General features: G+C 45.5%; 1 protein-coding gene across 6 annotated transcripts in view; it reads left to right on the forward strand.

The window, feature by feature from the left end:
* LOC311253688 (uncharacterized protein) overlaps positions 1 to 12,599 on the forward strand; it is a 46,344-nt gene that overhangs the window by 13,894 nt on the left and 19,851 nt on the right. For all 6 annotated transcript variants that reach the window (XR_014621809.1, XR_014621810.1, XR_014621811.1 and 3 more), the window contains exon 3: positions 1,027 to 1,134. Coding sequence is in view for 3 of the 6 variants with exons in the window: in XM_084384186.1 (XP_084240312.1) it covers positions 1,103 to 1,134 (32 nt within the window). In the remaining 3 variants the exon portion in view is untranslated. The remainder of the gene's footprint in view (positions 1 to 1,026; positions 1,135 to 12,599) is intronic.

The following is a 12,599-nucleotide window of genomic DNA, read 5'->3' on the forward strand; positions in this document are numbered from 1 at the left end:
ATATTTTCCCCCTCCCTTTACTTGTTTTTTTTATCCTTTTTAAGTATTGATGCCTCCAGAGAAGACGGTTTATTTGGGTGTTTAGTTAATGATGATGCTCTCATGGGTAACCACTTCTTCTTTTCTACTTTGTGTATGGACTTTTAACTTTGATGTGAAGCAAGACTTATTTTTTGTAAGATTTCTACATGTTTTATCCTGCCTTAGGACAACGGATAAAATTTAGCAACTGTGCTAACTCCGGCATATTTACATTGATGCTTTTCGCTGATATGTTGATTAATATGCATTGTCCTAATCAAATAGATAAATAAATAAATAAAAATGAACACAGACATCCAAATTGTAAGATGAAAAAAATTGATGTGGAAGGAAGACCACACTTATGTGACATAAAGGAAGGTGAGGAAATTACATATGACTATGGAGGAGATGACTGCCCATGGCGAATGCAAGTTTGTGTCACAACTGCACAGTGTTTAAGTGTGTAGGGTTTATTGTCTCAGAATAACATGGTGGTTGAATGTAGCGTCATTTGAAAAATAAATGAAATCTAATCAATCTGTGTATGAATACTTTCACGAATTTATGACATTTAGGACAGATCTGAACTTTAATAGACATGTTTTCCTTTGGCAGAAATATTACTCTAATCGGGGACATTCACAACGTCCCCACAGTGCACTTTTACTCTGGTGTACGAGTACAAACTTTTTTTGTTTCTGATGACCTGGAGACAACTGGTCCCCATAAATGATGACAACGTGGTGTGTGAAATGTCCCCACTAAGCTTCTTGTTTTCAAGATGTGTGACAGCACACAATAGCTGAAGTAATTGTAGGAAAAAATGCAGTAGAATTGGGTGTTTGTTTTCCTCTGAAGTCTGGTGTGTAGGCATGTCTTTATCTTTAGAGCTAAGTCCTTAAGGAAATGTATTACTCTAATTGAATATTATTAGTGTTAACATCAAATTGACCAATTGCTTAACATATTTTTTATTTTTTTTCTTCCATGAAATCATTGCAGACGACCACAACCACAAGGGATGTTCCTCCTGTCACAGGCTCCAACCATGCTGTCGTTACAGAGATGGAGATAACTGATGCTTCTTGTCCACAGGACACTTATCAACAGGTACGTTCATAGTTGATGTTAACTTCTGGAGTCTCTGAGTCTTCTTTTAGTGCTGTTATCTTTAAGCAAGTAAATGCAACAAGTAAGGTCAATATGAGGGAAATCTATTGTGAATCAGGTGAGCCATACAGTTTGATCTACTGCACCCATAAGGCAGATGATTTAAGGGACATTTAGGATAGATCTGAACTTTAGTAGACATTTTCCTTGGACAGAAATATTGCTCTAATCAGGGAAATTCATGACGTCCCCACAATGCACTTTTACTCTGGTGTACGAGTACAAACTTTGTGTGAGGTTTCTGATGACCTGGAGACAACTGGTCCCCATAAATGATGACAACGGGGTGTGTGAAATGTCCCCACTAAGCTTCTTGTTCTCAAGATGTGTGACAACTAGACTTTTAGTCAAGACTGCCTAAACCGAGACCAAGACACTACCAAGACCAGAGAGTATCGAGTACCAAGACCAAGGCAGACCAAGTCAAGACCAAGACTAGTTCAGCTCAAGACCGAGACCAAAAGAAAACTATTTTTTTTTGCCATTTTGCACGAGTTGTAGAACATAAGCACCATATTGGGTTCAGCTGCTTAGTATAAATATGAGATTGTATTATTTCAACTACAGGCACAATAATACAGAGACAGTGCATGTATCATAATGCATCAAATATGTGTAGCAATTGCATGACCGCTATTTCTACACTATTTGAGGATTGACTTCTTGAGTGCTGTTAAGGACTGACATGACTATAGTCCCAAAGTCATCTAACAAAATAACAAGCCTCCAACACCACCCTGCACCTCAAAAAAAGTCTATGGGAAACATGTTATGATTTAAATTAAATATGATTTAAATTGTACTTAATTTGTAGATGAAACGTGAATTTTAAATATAAAAGATACACACAATTATCAACTTGAAATTGCATTATTTCCAATTATAGTAGCCAAATTACACCGTATAATATCAGCATCACTGAAATGGCATAGGCCTAATGCTTAATCAATCACAACGATATGCAAATATTATTCAAAGGCCAATGATGCCATATATTTATTCAAAGGCCATTATAAGCACAATGTTTCACAATGTTTTCACAATGTTTCCATGGAGGGTTTCCACACTGTCCAGGCTGACAGGGACTGCACTATGAGCGGTAAGCGCAAAGGAGGGGGGCTTGCTGTTTATGTGAACAACAGGTGGTGCAATCCTGGTCACATTACTATCAAAGACCGCATCTGCAGCTCGGATATTGAACTGTTAGCTGTGGCTCTCCGTCCCTACTATGTACCCCATGAATTCTCACATGCTATTGTCGTGGCTGTGTATATTCCACCGTCCGCTAACCCGATGTCGGCATGTGACGTCATCCACTCGACAATAGCCGGACTACAGACTGCTCACCCGAGTGCTCTCATTATAATCTCGGGTGACTTCGACCATGTCTCCATTAAAAAAACACTCCCGAAATTCACCCAGTATGTGACCTGTAAAACCATAGAGGAGAAGACCCTGGACCTGCTGTATGCTAATGTAAAGGACGCATACACCTCCACGTCTCTCCCCCCACTGGGAAGATCAGATCACAACCTGGTGCTTCTCACCCCCTGCTATGTGCCTCTAGTGAAGAGGCTGCCTGTGACCACAAACACAGTGAGGACATGGTCAGAGGACTGCTATGAGGCACTGCAGGGCTGCTTTGAGGTGACTGACTGGAATGTACTCTGTGAGCCACACAGAGAGGACATTGATGGCCTTACTGAGTGCATTACGGACTACATTAATTTCTGTGTGGAGGGCATTGTCCCAGCAAGGACTGTGCGCTGTTACCCAAACAACAAGCCTTGACTTACAAAAGAGGAGGAGCTGAGGGACATTCAGAGGGACCTGAATGTCAAGATCAAAGAGGCTAAGGACGGCTACAGAAGGAAGCTGGAGTGGAAACTCCAGCAGAATAACATGAGGGAGGTCTGGAGTGGTATGAGGACCATTACCGGCTTCAGACCAACTAGCAGTGGAGCTGAGGGTAGTGTGGCTAGGGCCAATGAGTTAAATCTATTCTTCAATAGATTTGACACTGCAGCCCTGGCCCCTGCTGGCTCTCCTGTTGACTGTCTCCAGCCACCACAGCTTCAGACCCCCCCTCCTCCTCCTGCTAGCACCCCATCCAACTTCTTGAGCACCTCACACCCATCCCCCACTCCTCACACCTACTCTGGCTCCCATGCTACCTGGCCTCCTCTCATTGTGGACTCCAACTCTCCCCCTCCTCGACCTGCACTGTTTACACCGCTTCATGTCAGGAGACAGCTGAGCAAACTCCCCGCCGGTAAGGCTGCAGGCCCTGACGGTTTCAGCCCACGGTTTCTCAGAGCCTGCGCCGAACAGCTCTGTGGAGTGCTTCATCGTGTCTTCAACATGAGCCTTAGCCTCCAGAAGGTCCCTGTGATATGGAAGACGTCCTGCCTCGTTCCAGTGCCAAAGACGCCGCAGCCCAGTGGTTTCTCGGACCGGTGGCACTGACGTCACATATCATGAAGACCCTTGAGAGACTCGTCCTGGAGCAGCTCAGGCCTATGGTCAGGCCGCACCTGGATCCCCTCCAGTTCGCCTACCGGCCCCGGATTGGAGTCGGGGATGCCATTATCTTCCTGCTGAACCGTGTCCACGCCCACCTGGACATGCCGGGGAGCACTGTGAGGGTCACTTTCTTTGACTTCTCCAGTGCTTTCAATACCATCAGGCCTGCTCTACTGGGTGACAAGCTGACGGCGATGCTGGTGGATCCCCCCCTTGTGTCCTGGATTGTGGATTACCTCACTGGCCGACCACAGTACGTGCGCTTGCGGAACTGTGTGTCAGATGCTGTGGTCAGCAACACCGGGGCTCCACAAGGGACTGTCCTCTCTCCTTTCCTCGTCACACTTTATACCACGGACTTCAGCTACCAGACAGATGTCCCCATTATGGACATCTAAATCTACCCAGCTCAAACCAAACTGGGGACAAGTAGTGGCGGCTCCAGAGATTTATTACTGGGGGGTCCATGGGGGGGGGCCGGATTGTTTATAGGAGGTGCTAGTGAATTCTGACACAACAAACACCAAAAAAATAATCTTAATAATAAGATTTATTGATCCCAGATTAATATACTGTACATAAGGGTTTTGTGTTTTGCTTTACTTCAATTATCAAAACAATCATACAATCAACCCAGTATTTATGTCCCCTAACCAAATAACATGACGGCACAAAACAAAAACAGCAGCTGATCACCATCACTCCAAAACTAAATAGAAAGGGTTCCAGATCTTGTCCGACTTGTGTTTCAGGCTGTAACATGTAACATCATAAGCACTGTGAATTATTTTAACAAGCACCACAGAGAACATCTGTAGATTTACAAAATAGTGCAACTGTGAGCAGCAACAAATGTAGCACAGTATATAGTTAAATATACAAAGCCATCTAACAAAATAAACTGTTACAGGCTACATAACTTGTGTGTCACTCCTCTTGTGTGTCCTATAAACTCCTCTCCACTCCCATCCTCCTCTGTTCTCCCCTCCTTTTAGGGCTCCACTGAAACTAACAAACAATAAGTAGCATAATTCAGACCTGTCAAAAAAGAATTGTGTACTCACTAGTCATAAGAGAATGATCCGCCTGTTGTTGTGATTAGCTGCGAAGCGGTCAATGACTGCATCCACATCCAGTTCTTTGGTCCTTTTTGGAGCTGATTGCCAGCACACCCAGATTGCTGGTTCGGGCATATCCACTTCTGTTCCTGAGGTAGGTTTTTAAACGCCGTAAGCAGGAAAAACTCCTCTCACATGCAGCTGATGTGATGGGCAGTGTCATGGAGATGCACACAAGTTTGCACAGGTCGACAAAAGCATCCTTGTATGTCCTCAATAGCACCAGCACATCATGGGTGGTGCTGACAACGTCCCCACTTTGTTTTTTCCTCACAATAAGTCTTTTTACCTGGTGAAGTTCTGCTCCAAGGTTTTCCTCCAAGACTCTACAGTGTTTAGCCATGGGCAAAAGGGCATTTTTGTCCATGAATGTCTTGTGTTTGGGGTTAACAGCTGCTGCTCCTTTCAGAATGTGGCAGCTTTCAGAAGAAAATCGCCTGTTCAATTCACTGATTAATCTGTCGATTACTGGGGAAAAGCAGTGCTTGCAATAGTCATCTGAAGTTTCCAGTGGCTCTTTTGATCCTGTTTGGCTGTTCACCACAAACTCCAGCAGGTGGCGGGGCTGTTTTTTTCTCCTCACTTGTGGGCGCTGCATGTCAATGCTAAGTGACTCACACATGTCACTGGCACAGTCCCAGATTTTTGTCCATGTTTCAGCATTGCGTTTGTCATTGAGGGCATCAACAACTGCAAAGACCAGGTCAATGGCAGATGCCAGCTCCAAATCTGTGGCCTGTAGATGATCAGATAAGGTTTTTGTGAGACTAAATATGCTCTCCAGCATATAGATGTGCAGAACAAACTGTGCATCAATAAGTCCAATCAGTGATTTCGCTTCAGTAGCTCTATGAGCATTCGTCTGGTTGCTCACATCCACAAGAGTTGCTAAGATATAAGGGATTGTTCTTTTTATTGCCCACAGTGTAGAATATTGGCAGGCCCATCTGGTATCTGATAGTCTTTTCAGTTCTGCTGTTCGTTTAGTGGGCTCGAGTTCTTGCTGTTTCTCCATGAACACCTTGTGTGTCACTGCCCCAGAAAAAAAGTTGTACAGCATCTGGACTGTTGCAAAGCATTCTGCAGATGGTTTCACATTATGCACACAGTCAACTAAAACTAAGTTTAGTCTGTGCGCTTCGCAATGGATGTAAAGTGCATGTGGCACTTCTTGGCGAAATTTTTCCTGGACACCGTTGTTGCACCCGGACATGACAGATGCCCCGTCATAGCACTGTGCAATGCATGCATTTTTGTCTATGTTGCACTTAGCCAATGTCTGTTTAACTGACTTGAGTAAAGACTGTGCATCCAAGCCATCTGCAGGGATAAAGTCCAGAAACTCCTCATGAATGTTGTCATTATTTAGGCAACGCAGAACAACAGATATCTGCTCTTTCTTGCTCACATCTTTTGTTTCATCCACCATTAGAGCAAAGTGCTCTCCTAGCTTAACCTCTTTGCTTACTTGTTCTCTCACCATGCTGGACATAATATCAATCAGCTCATTTTGAATATCATGGTGCACATATTTAGCATTACCGGGTCCACTAGATAATTTCTTTGACACAGTACTGTCAAATTTCCCCAGCAGATTTAACAGTTCAAGGAAATTACCTCTGTTGGTGGACTGCTCATCCTCTCTGTGCCCCCTCTGTCCAATCGTTTGACAAGCTGTAAACTGCAGTGACTCCACCACTGCTTGCATGTACTGCCTGTTTTCTTGTACAATCTTGCTATGTCCAGTATCAAGGTGCGTCAAAATCCTCGACCCGCTTTTCTGTTTTTCCTTAAACTCACACCATCCTTCCATGGCTAGTCTGTGAGAAGCACTTGCATTGTGCTGAGCCAGTTTCTCTGCTCCTTTTCTCCAGTTTGTGAACCCGGCATGGGTGAAGCTCTTTTCTGTGTGACTCGGCCCATGGCCAAGGTGGTGGAAAAAATGCCTACAGGCATGGCAAATGGCCTCATCAATTGACAGCGAGTATTGCAGCCACGAATACTGTTTGAACCACAAGTAGTTAAAACTCCTTAAAGTTGGCTGGGAATAGGATCCAAATCTCTGACGCATGTATGACTGGAGTTGAGGCCGCCTCGGTCCCTCTGCTGGGTCTTGGCTCAAATCCACAGGGCCACCAAGATTCCTGCCGCCCGTGACCACAGTTTCACCGCTCGTTGAAGCACGCCCTTCCATCTCGGCACCGTTCTCATTTTCGTGTCTGTTAGCATTACCTCTGGTCTCAGAGTCAGAGTCTGTTGTTGTTGGAAATAAACCCTCTGCGGATGCAGCAGTCGCCGCTGATTCCGCTGACGCCGTTCCAGTTAATGCCTCTTCCTTGTCTTCATCCTCCCCTTCATTCTCATTCTCCACGTTTGGCACCATCACTCTATCCTCCATGCTGGCGCTGGAATGTGTGTGTGAATCGCCGCAACCGCCATCGTCCACTCTCACTCATTTTTTTGGGATAACGAAAGTAAATCGGTCCATGATGCTAACTCGCAAGCTAGCGGTTAATAGCCTACGCCAAGCAACGTCAAAAGGTCAAATGTAACGTGCCGTCTGCGTGCGAAACCAGCCAATCAAATCACGTGACACAATAGCAGCAAGGGTCATCATCATTTAAAAAAGTTATGCCGGTGGCGGCAAGGAAGTAGATCCGATGATTAAATGGCTCCTCGGGATCCCCCTGCTCCATGTTGATCCATCTGAAGATCCCTGAGAACCTCTTCTCTAAAGACTTTTTTAGTGCTCTAACTATTGTCACAATCTGCGGCAGCTGCACTTCCATCTTGTTGAGGTAAGTTCCAGGACGGTGGGGACCAACATGCTGATGGTAACCACAATATCTCCTTCTGTGAGGTCTGTTGCCTCAGAAAAAGGCTCAAGCACAGTACAAAGGTCTTTCAGCTTGGGCCCATTCTCGGACTGAAAACGCAATATTTTCTGTATCACATTCGCTGCACATTTCTGTGACAGCCCTGTGGTATTGCTAGCTGCCGGGATAGATTTATTAGCCCCAAAGTGGGTCTCAAACATGTCTCTGACCTTAGAACTGCTGTGAAGCAGGGTTGTGAACTTGGTGGCCTTAGCAATGGCTCTTGCAATTACCTTCACTTCTTTCATGCCATCACTGACGACCAGTTGGAGCGAGTGTGCGAAGCAAGACAAGCGTTCACCTGATGACCACGGCTGTTCAAAGTCTTCTACGTCCTCCCACATCATTTCATCATCAAGGTCATCACTGTCACTTTCAGGTTGCTCTGAGTCTGGCAATCTCACTTTAAGGGCCCGCTTCATGTTGGATATGTTATCCGTCAGAATGAAGCTTATTTTGTTGCTAATGCCATACTCCTCAACAATTTCATCAAATTCTGAGGTGATTCGTGTCTTGTACTTATTTGTACCTCGTAATACAACAAACGGACCAGAGACCAAGACGTGTAGTTGACTCTTTACTGAAGCATCACTTCCTATCTGAACACTTGCGCATGCGCGCTCATTACATATCCAAACCTGCTCACTACATCTCCCCCTTTAAACTGAGACTTTCCACTTCTTTATAGAAAACTGAAATCATATGCTATTAAAGCCTAATGCAGATTTTACCTTCTACGCAGGGGAACAGATGACATGTTAACCATCACTGTAAACATGAGCATATATGTAAACTGGTTAGATTAACTGGTTGATTTCAATGTTACATCACTTATCACATCTCATTTTCTCTTTTTTTTTTTTTTTTTTTTGAACATTAAGGTAAGTACATAACCTAACTGAGAGGTAGGGTAGACTGCCTGATCCTCTCTGTTGTGGTATGGAGTTTATTCTGCTCCATGTATACACACAACACTAAACTACAAATTCAGTCTTTTCACAGGCTTGACTTCCCTGCCAGCCCTGGTGTGTTGTGCAGAGTCTGGCTGGTCCTTAGACGATGAAGGCACCACTCTCAGGTGAGAACGGTTTCTCCGGAGACTGCCGGTGGAGGTTTGAACCACATAAGAGCGTGGTGTCCCTGCTGAGCCAGAGACGACTCCTGTGTGTGTTGTGTTCCGTATCCAAACCTTCTGACCTGGCTTGAGAGGTGGTGTCTCCCGTGCTCTGTGTCGTCTGTTGTATCCCTCAGCCTGTTGTCTTTTCAGCTCCTGGTCTTTCAACTCAAAAGCCCTTAAGTCCGGCCAGGCTGGTGTGAGGGTGTTTGGACTCACCGGAAGGGGTGTTTGAATGTTTCGCCCCATCAGGAGCTGTGCAGGTGATACTCCATGAGCAAGAGGAGTTGCTCTGTACGTCATGAGTGCTTTGTGAGGGTCCTCACTCTTCTGCAGCAAGGCTTTGACAGTTTTTACTGCCCGTTCAGCTTCCCCGTTGCTTTGTGGGTAACGGGGGCTACTGGTTACGTGTTGAAAGTTGTAATCCTTAGCAAAATCTGCAAACTCAGTGGCAGCAAACTGTGGTCCGTTGTCTGTGACGAGTGTATCCGGCACTCCGTGGCGGCTAAAGATGGCTTTCATCTTCTCGATCACAGCTGTTGCTGAAGTGCGTGTAAGATTGACAACTTCAATGTAACGTGAATAATAATCAATGACAACTAAGTACTGACCCTTCTTCCACTCAAATAAGTCAGCTGCTAGCCGCTCCCAAGGGCGTGAAGGCAAGGGTGTGGTTATCAGAGGTTCTGTGGCATTTTGACACTCTTTAGCGCAAATTTCACACTGACGTACTTTCTCTCTGATTTGTGTGGTCAGCCCTGGCCACCACACTGATTCATGCGCCCTGGCCATGCATTTCACCATGCCTTGATGACCCTGGTGTAGTTTGTCCAAGATGTCGTTTTGCATGCTTAATGGGATCAGTATCCTGTTTCCTTTCATTAGCAGGCCATCTACCATCAGCAGGTCATTTCTGTATTGCCAGAAGGGCTTTAACTGTGGTGCCGAACTGTTTCTTTCCCACCCTGTGTGGATCAGGGAGGACAGCTGCTTACACACGGGGTCTTCCTCCTGAGCTCTCCTTATTTGTAGCAACTTCTCAGGTGAGGCTGGGAGCTGCTGAATGACCTCCTGGATATGAGCGTTCACGTCATTCTGAAGCACAAGGTCATCCTCTGTTGCTGTCGACTGTAGTGGCGCTCTTGATAAAGCGTCGGCTGCCACTAGGTTTTTTCCTGGTACGTGTATGATCGTGTAGGAAAAACGCATAAGTCGTAACCTAAATCGCATGATGCGAGGTGGGACGTCATCAAGCGGCCTTGAGCTGAGGAGACTGATCAACGGTTTGTGATCTGTTCGCATCACAAAGTGCAGACCCAGGAGGTAAGTCTGAAATCTTTAGCAAGCCCAGGTGACTGCAAGGGCCTCCTTCTCAATTTGGGCATATCTGCGCTCTGTCTCAGTCATACTGCGGGATATGAAAGCCACTGACCTCCAATCTCCTGAGTCTTGAAGCTGAGACAGCACCCCTCCTAACCCATACGAAGAGGCGTCTGCTGACACTCTTGTCGGTTTGTCTGGGCTGTACTGGGCAAGGACAGCAGATGAACTGAGCTCGTCTTTCACTCTATCAAATGCACTCTGCTGCGCTGCTCCCCACATCCACATGTTTTCTGCTTTCAGGAGTTCTCTAATAGGTCCTGTGAGCTCTGCAATGTTAGGTGAGAACTTTCCCACATAGTTGACCATTCCCATGAAGCGCTTCACATCGGACACGTCTGTCGGTGGTGGCATCTCCCTAATCGCTCTGATCTTCTCTGGATCTGCATGTGTGCCTTCTGCACTCACAACATGTCCAAGAAATTTGACCTGCTTCACGGCAAACTGACATTTGTCATTTAGAGTGAGGCCATGCTGCTGCAGTCTTTGCAACACTTTATGCACTCTCTCATCATGTTCTGTGGGGGTGGCACCGAAAATCAGGATGTCATCTGCATGACATAAGGTTCCCTCCAGGCCGTCCAGCAGTTGCGTCAATCTCTTCTGGAAGTGCTCAGGGGCCGACGATATACCAAAAGGGAGACGATTAAAGCAATAACGACCAAAGGGCGTGATGAAGGTGGTGAGTGGGGCTGAAGCTCTGTGCAAAGGCACCTGCCAAAAACCAGCAGTGGCGTCCAGTTTGGAAAAAATTCTAGCTCCGGCTAGTTTAGCTAGTGTTTCATCAACTGCTGGAAGAATATGTCGCTCCCTGCACACATTTTCATTCAGGCGGGTTAGGTCAACGCATATTCTAATTTTTCCATTTGGTTTTGGTACTACAACCATACCTGAGCACCACTCTGTAGCTTCCTCTATGGGAGAAATAACACCCATTTCCTCCATCCTTTTTAACTCTTCTTGGACTTTTCCCCTTAATGGCAATGGCACGCGACGTGGCACAGCGAGGGCAAAGGGAGAGGCATTGTCTTTTAGTTTAATTTTGTATTCTCCCTGTAGCTTACCTAAGCCAGTGAAAACTCTGGGATATTGTTCTTTGTAGCTTGTTTCCGCTGTTGTGATAGCCTGTACTGGATTGAGCAGGTCAAGGTCTTGTATAGCAGGTAATCCCAGCAAAGGAGTCACTAAACCTGGCACAACGTACACCTGCTGCTTTGCTACAGTTCCATTATGGCTAATCTCTGCAGTAAAATGTCCGTTTACCTCTATGGGAGCGTTGCTTGGTCCACACAGTCTTTTGGTTGTCGGTAACAGCCCCCCGTGTAGCTTTTTTGAGTACAAGCGTGCTGGGATAGCTGTCACTGCGGCGCCCGTGTCCAACTTGAACACCATCTGCTGGCCATTCACTGCAACTGACTTCTGCCAACATGTGTCGGATTTTGTACAATTCACTGTGCCCAGGAACAATGACTCAACTCTCTCATCCAAGTCACTTTCTTTAATTTCCTCCATTCTCATTTTAGTTTTACAGACAGCGGCGAAATGTCCCTTTTTCTTACATTTCTTGCACTCAGCAGTGCGGGCGGAACATGCATTGAATGAGTTTTCATGTATCCTTCCACATCTGCCACATTTATCATTTGCATAATTTTGCACTGTTCTTTCCTTCGGCTTAAAGCCACTCTTCCCATGTGGGGAGAATTTCTGTTTGAACTTGAATCCAACTGCATCCATGTTTGCCTCAGTGGCATCAGTGCTACTTCTTAATACAGGCTGTTGCTTTTTAATTTCCTCACTTTGTCGGATTTTCGTCGTAGCTTTCACAAGAGTTAGCTCAGAATCTAGCTGTAATTTCTCTGAAAGTGCGTGGTCTTTGATACCTACGACAAGGCGGTCTCTGATCATCTCATCTTTGAGAACTCCATACTGGCAATGCTCAGCCATTTTATGCACAGCTGTAATAAACGCTTCTGCCGTTTCTCCGGGCTCCTGGCGACGTTTGTTGAATTTAGCTCTCTCGTAGATAACGTTATGCTTGCAAATGAAATGCTTGTCAAACGCTTCTTTTACTTTGTCATAGTTTTTCTTGTCCCCATCCGACAGTGCTAACGTGTTCAGAACATCATCCGCCATATCTCCCATAGTGTACACTAGGGAGTTCCCTTGATACTCTTGACTTTTTTGATTAAGTCCTGCTGCTATGCGGAATCTTTCAAAGCGTCGGCTCCAATGTGGCCAACTACCAAAGTCTCCGAAGTCAAATGCTTCTGGTGGACTAATCGAAAATAGAGAATCCATTCTGTTTTACTTTCCGAAGGCTCCCCTCTGTATCATTGACCGTTGTTGTGTCAACGTAGCTTCACGTTAGCTCTGCTAGTTCACTCACTTCACTGG

This window comes from Pagrus pagrus (assembly GCF_965226575.1).
Source record: "Pagrus pagrus genome assembly, contig: HAP1_SCAFFOLD_33, whole genome shotgun sequence".
NCBI classification, from domain to species: Eukaryota; Metazoa; Chordata; class Actinopteri; order Spariformes; family Sparidae; genus Pagrus; species Pagrus pagrus.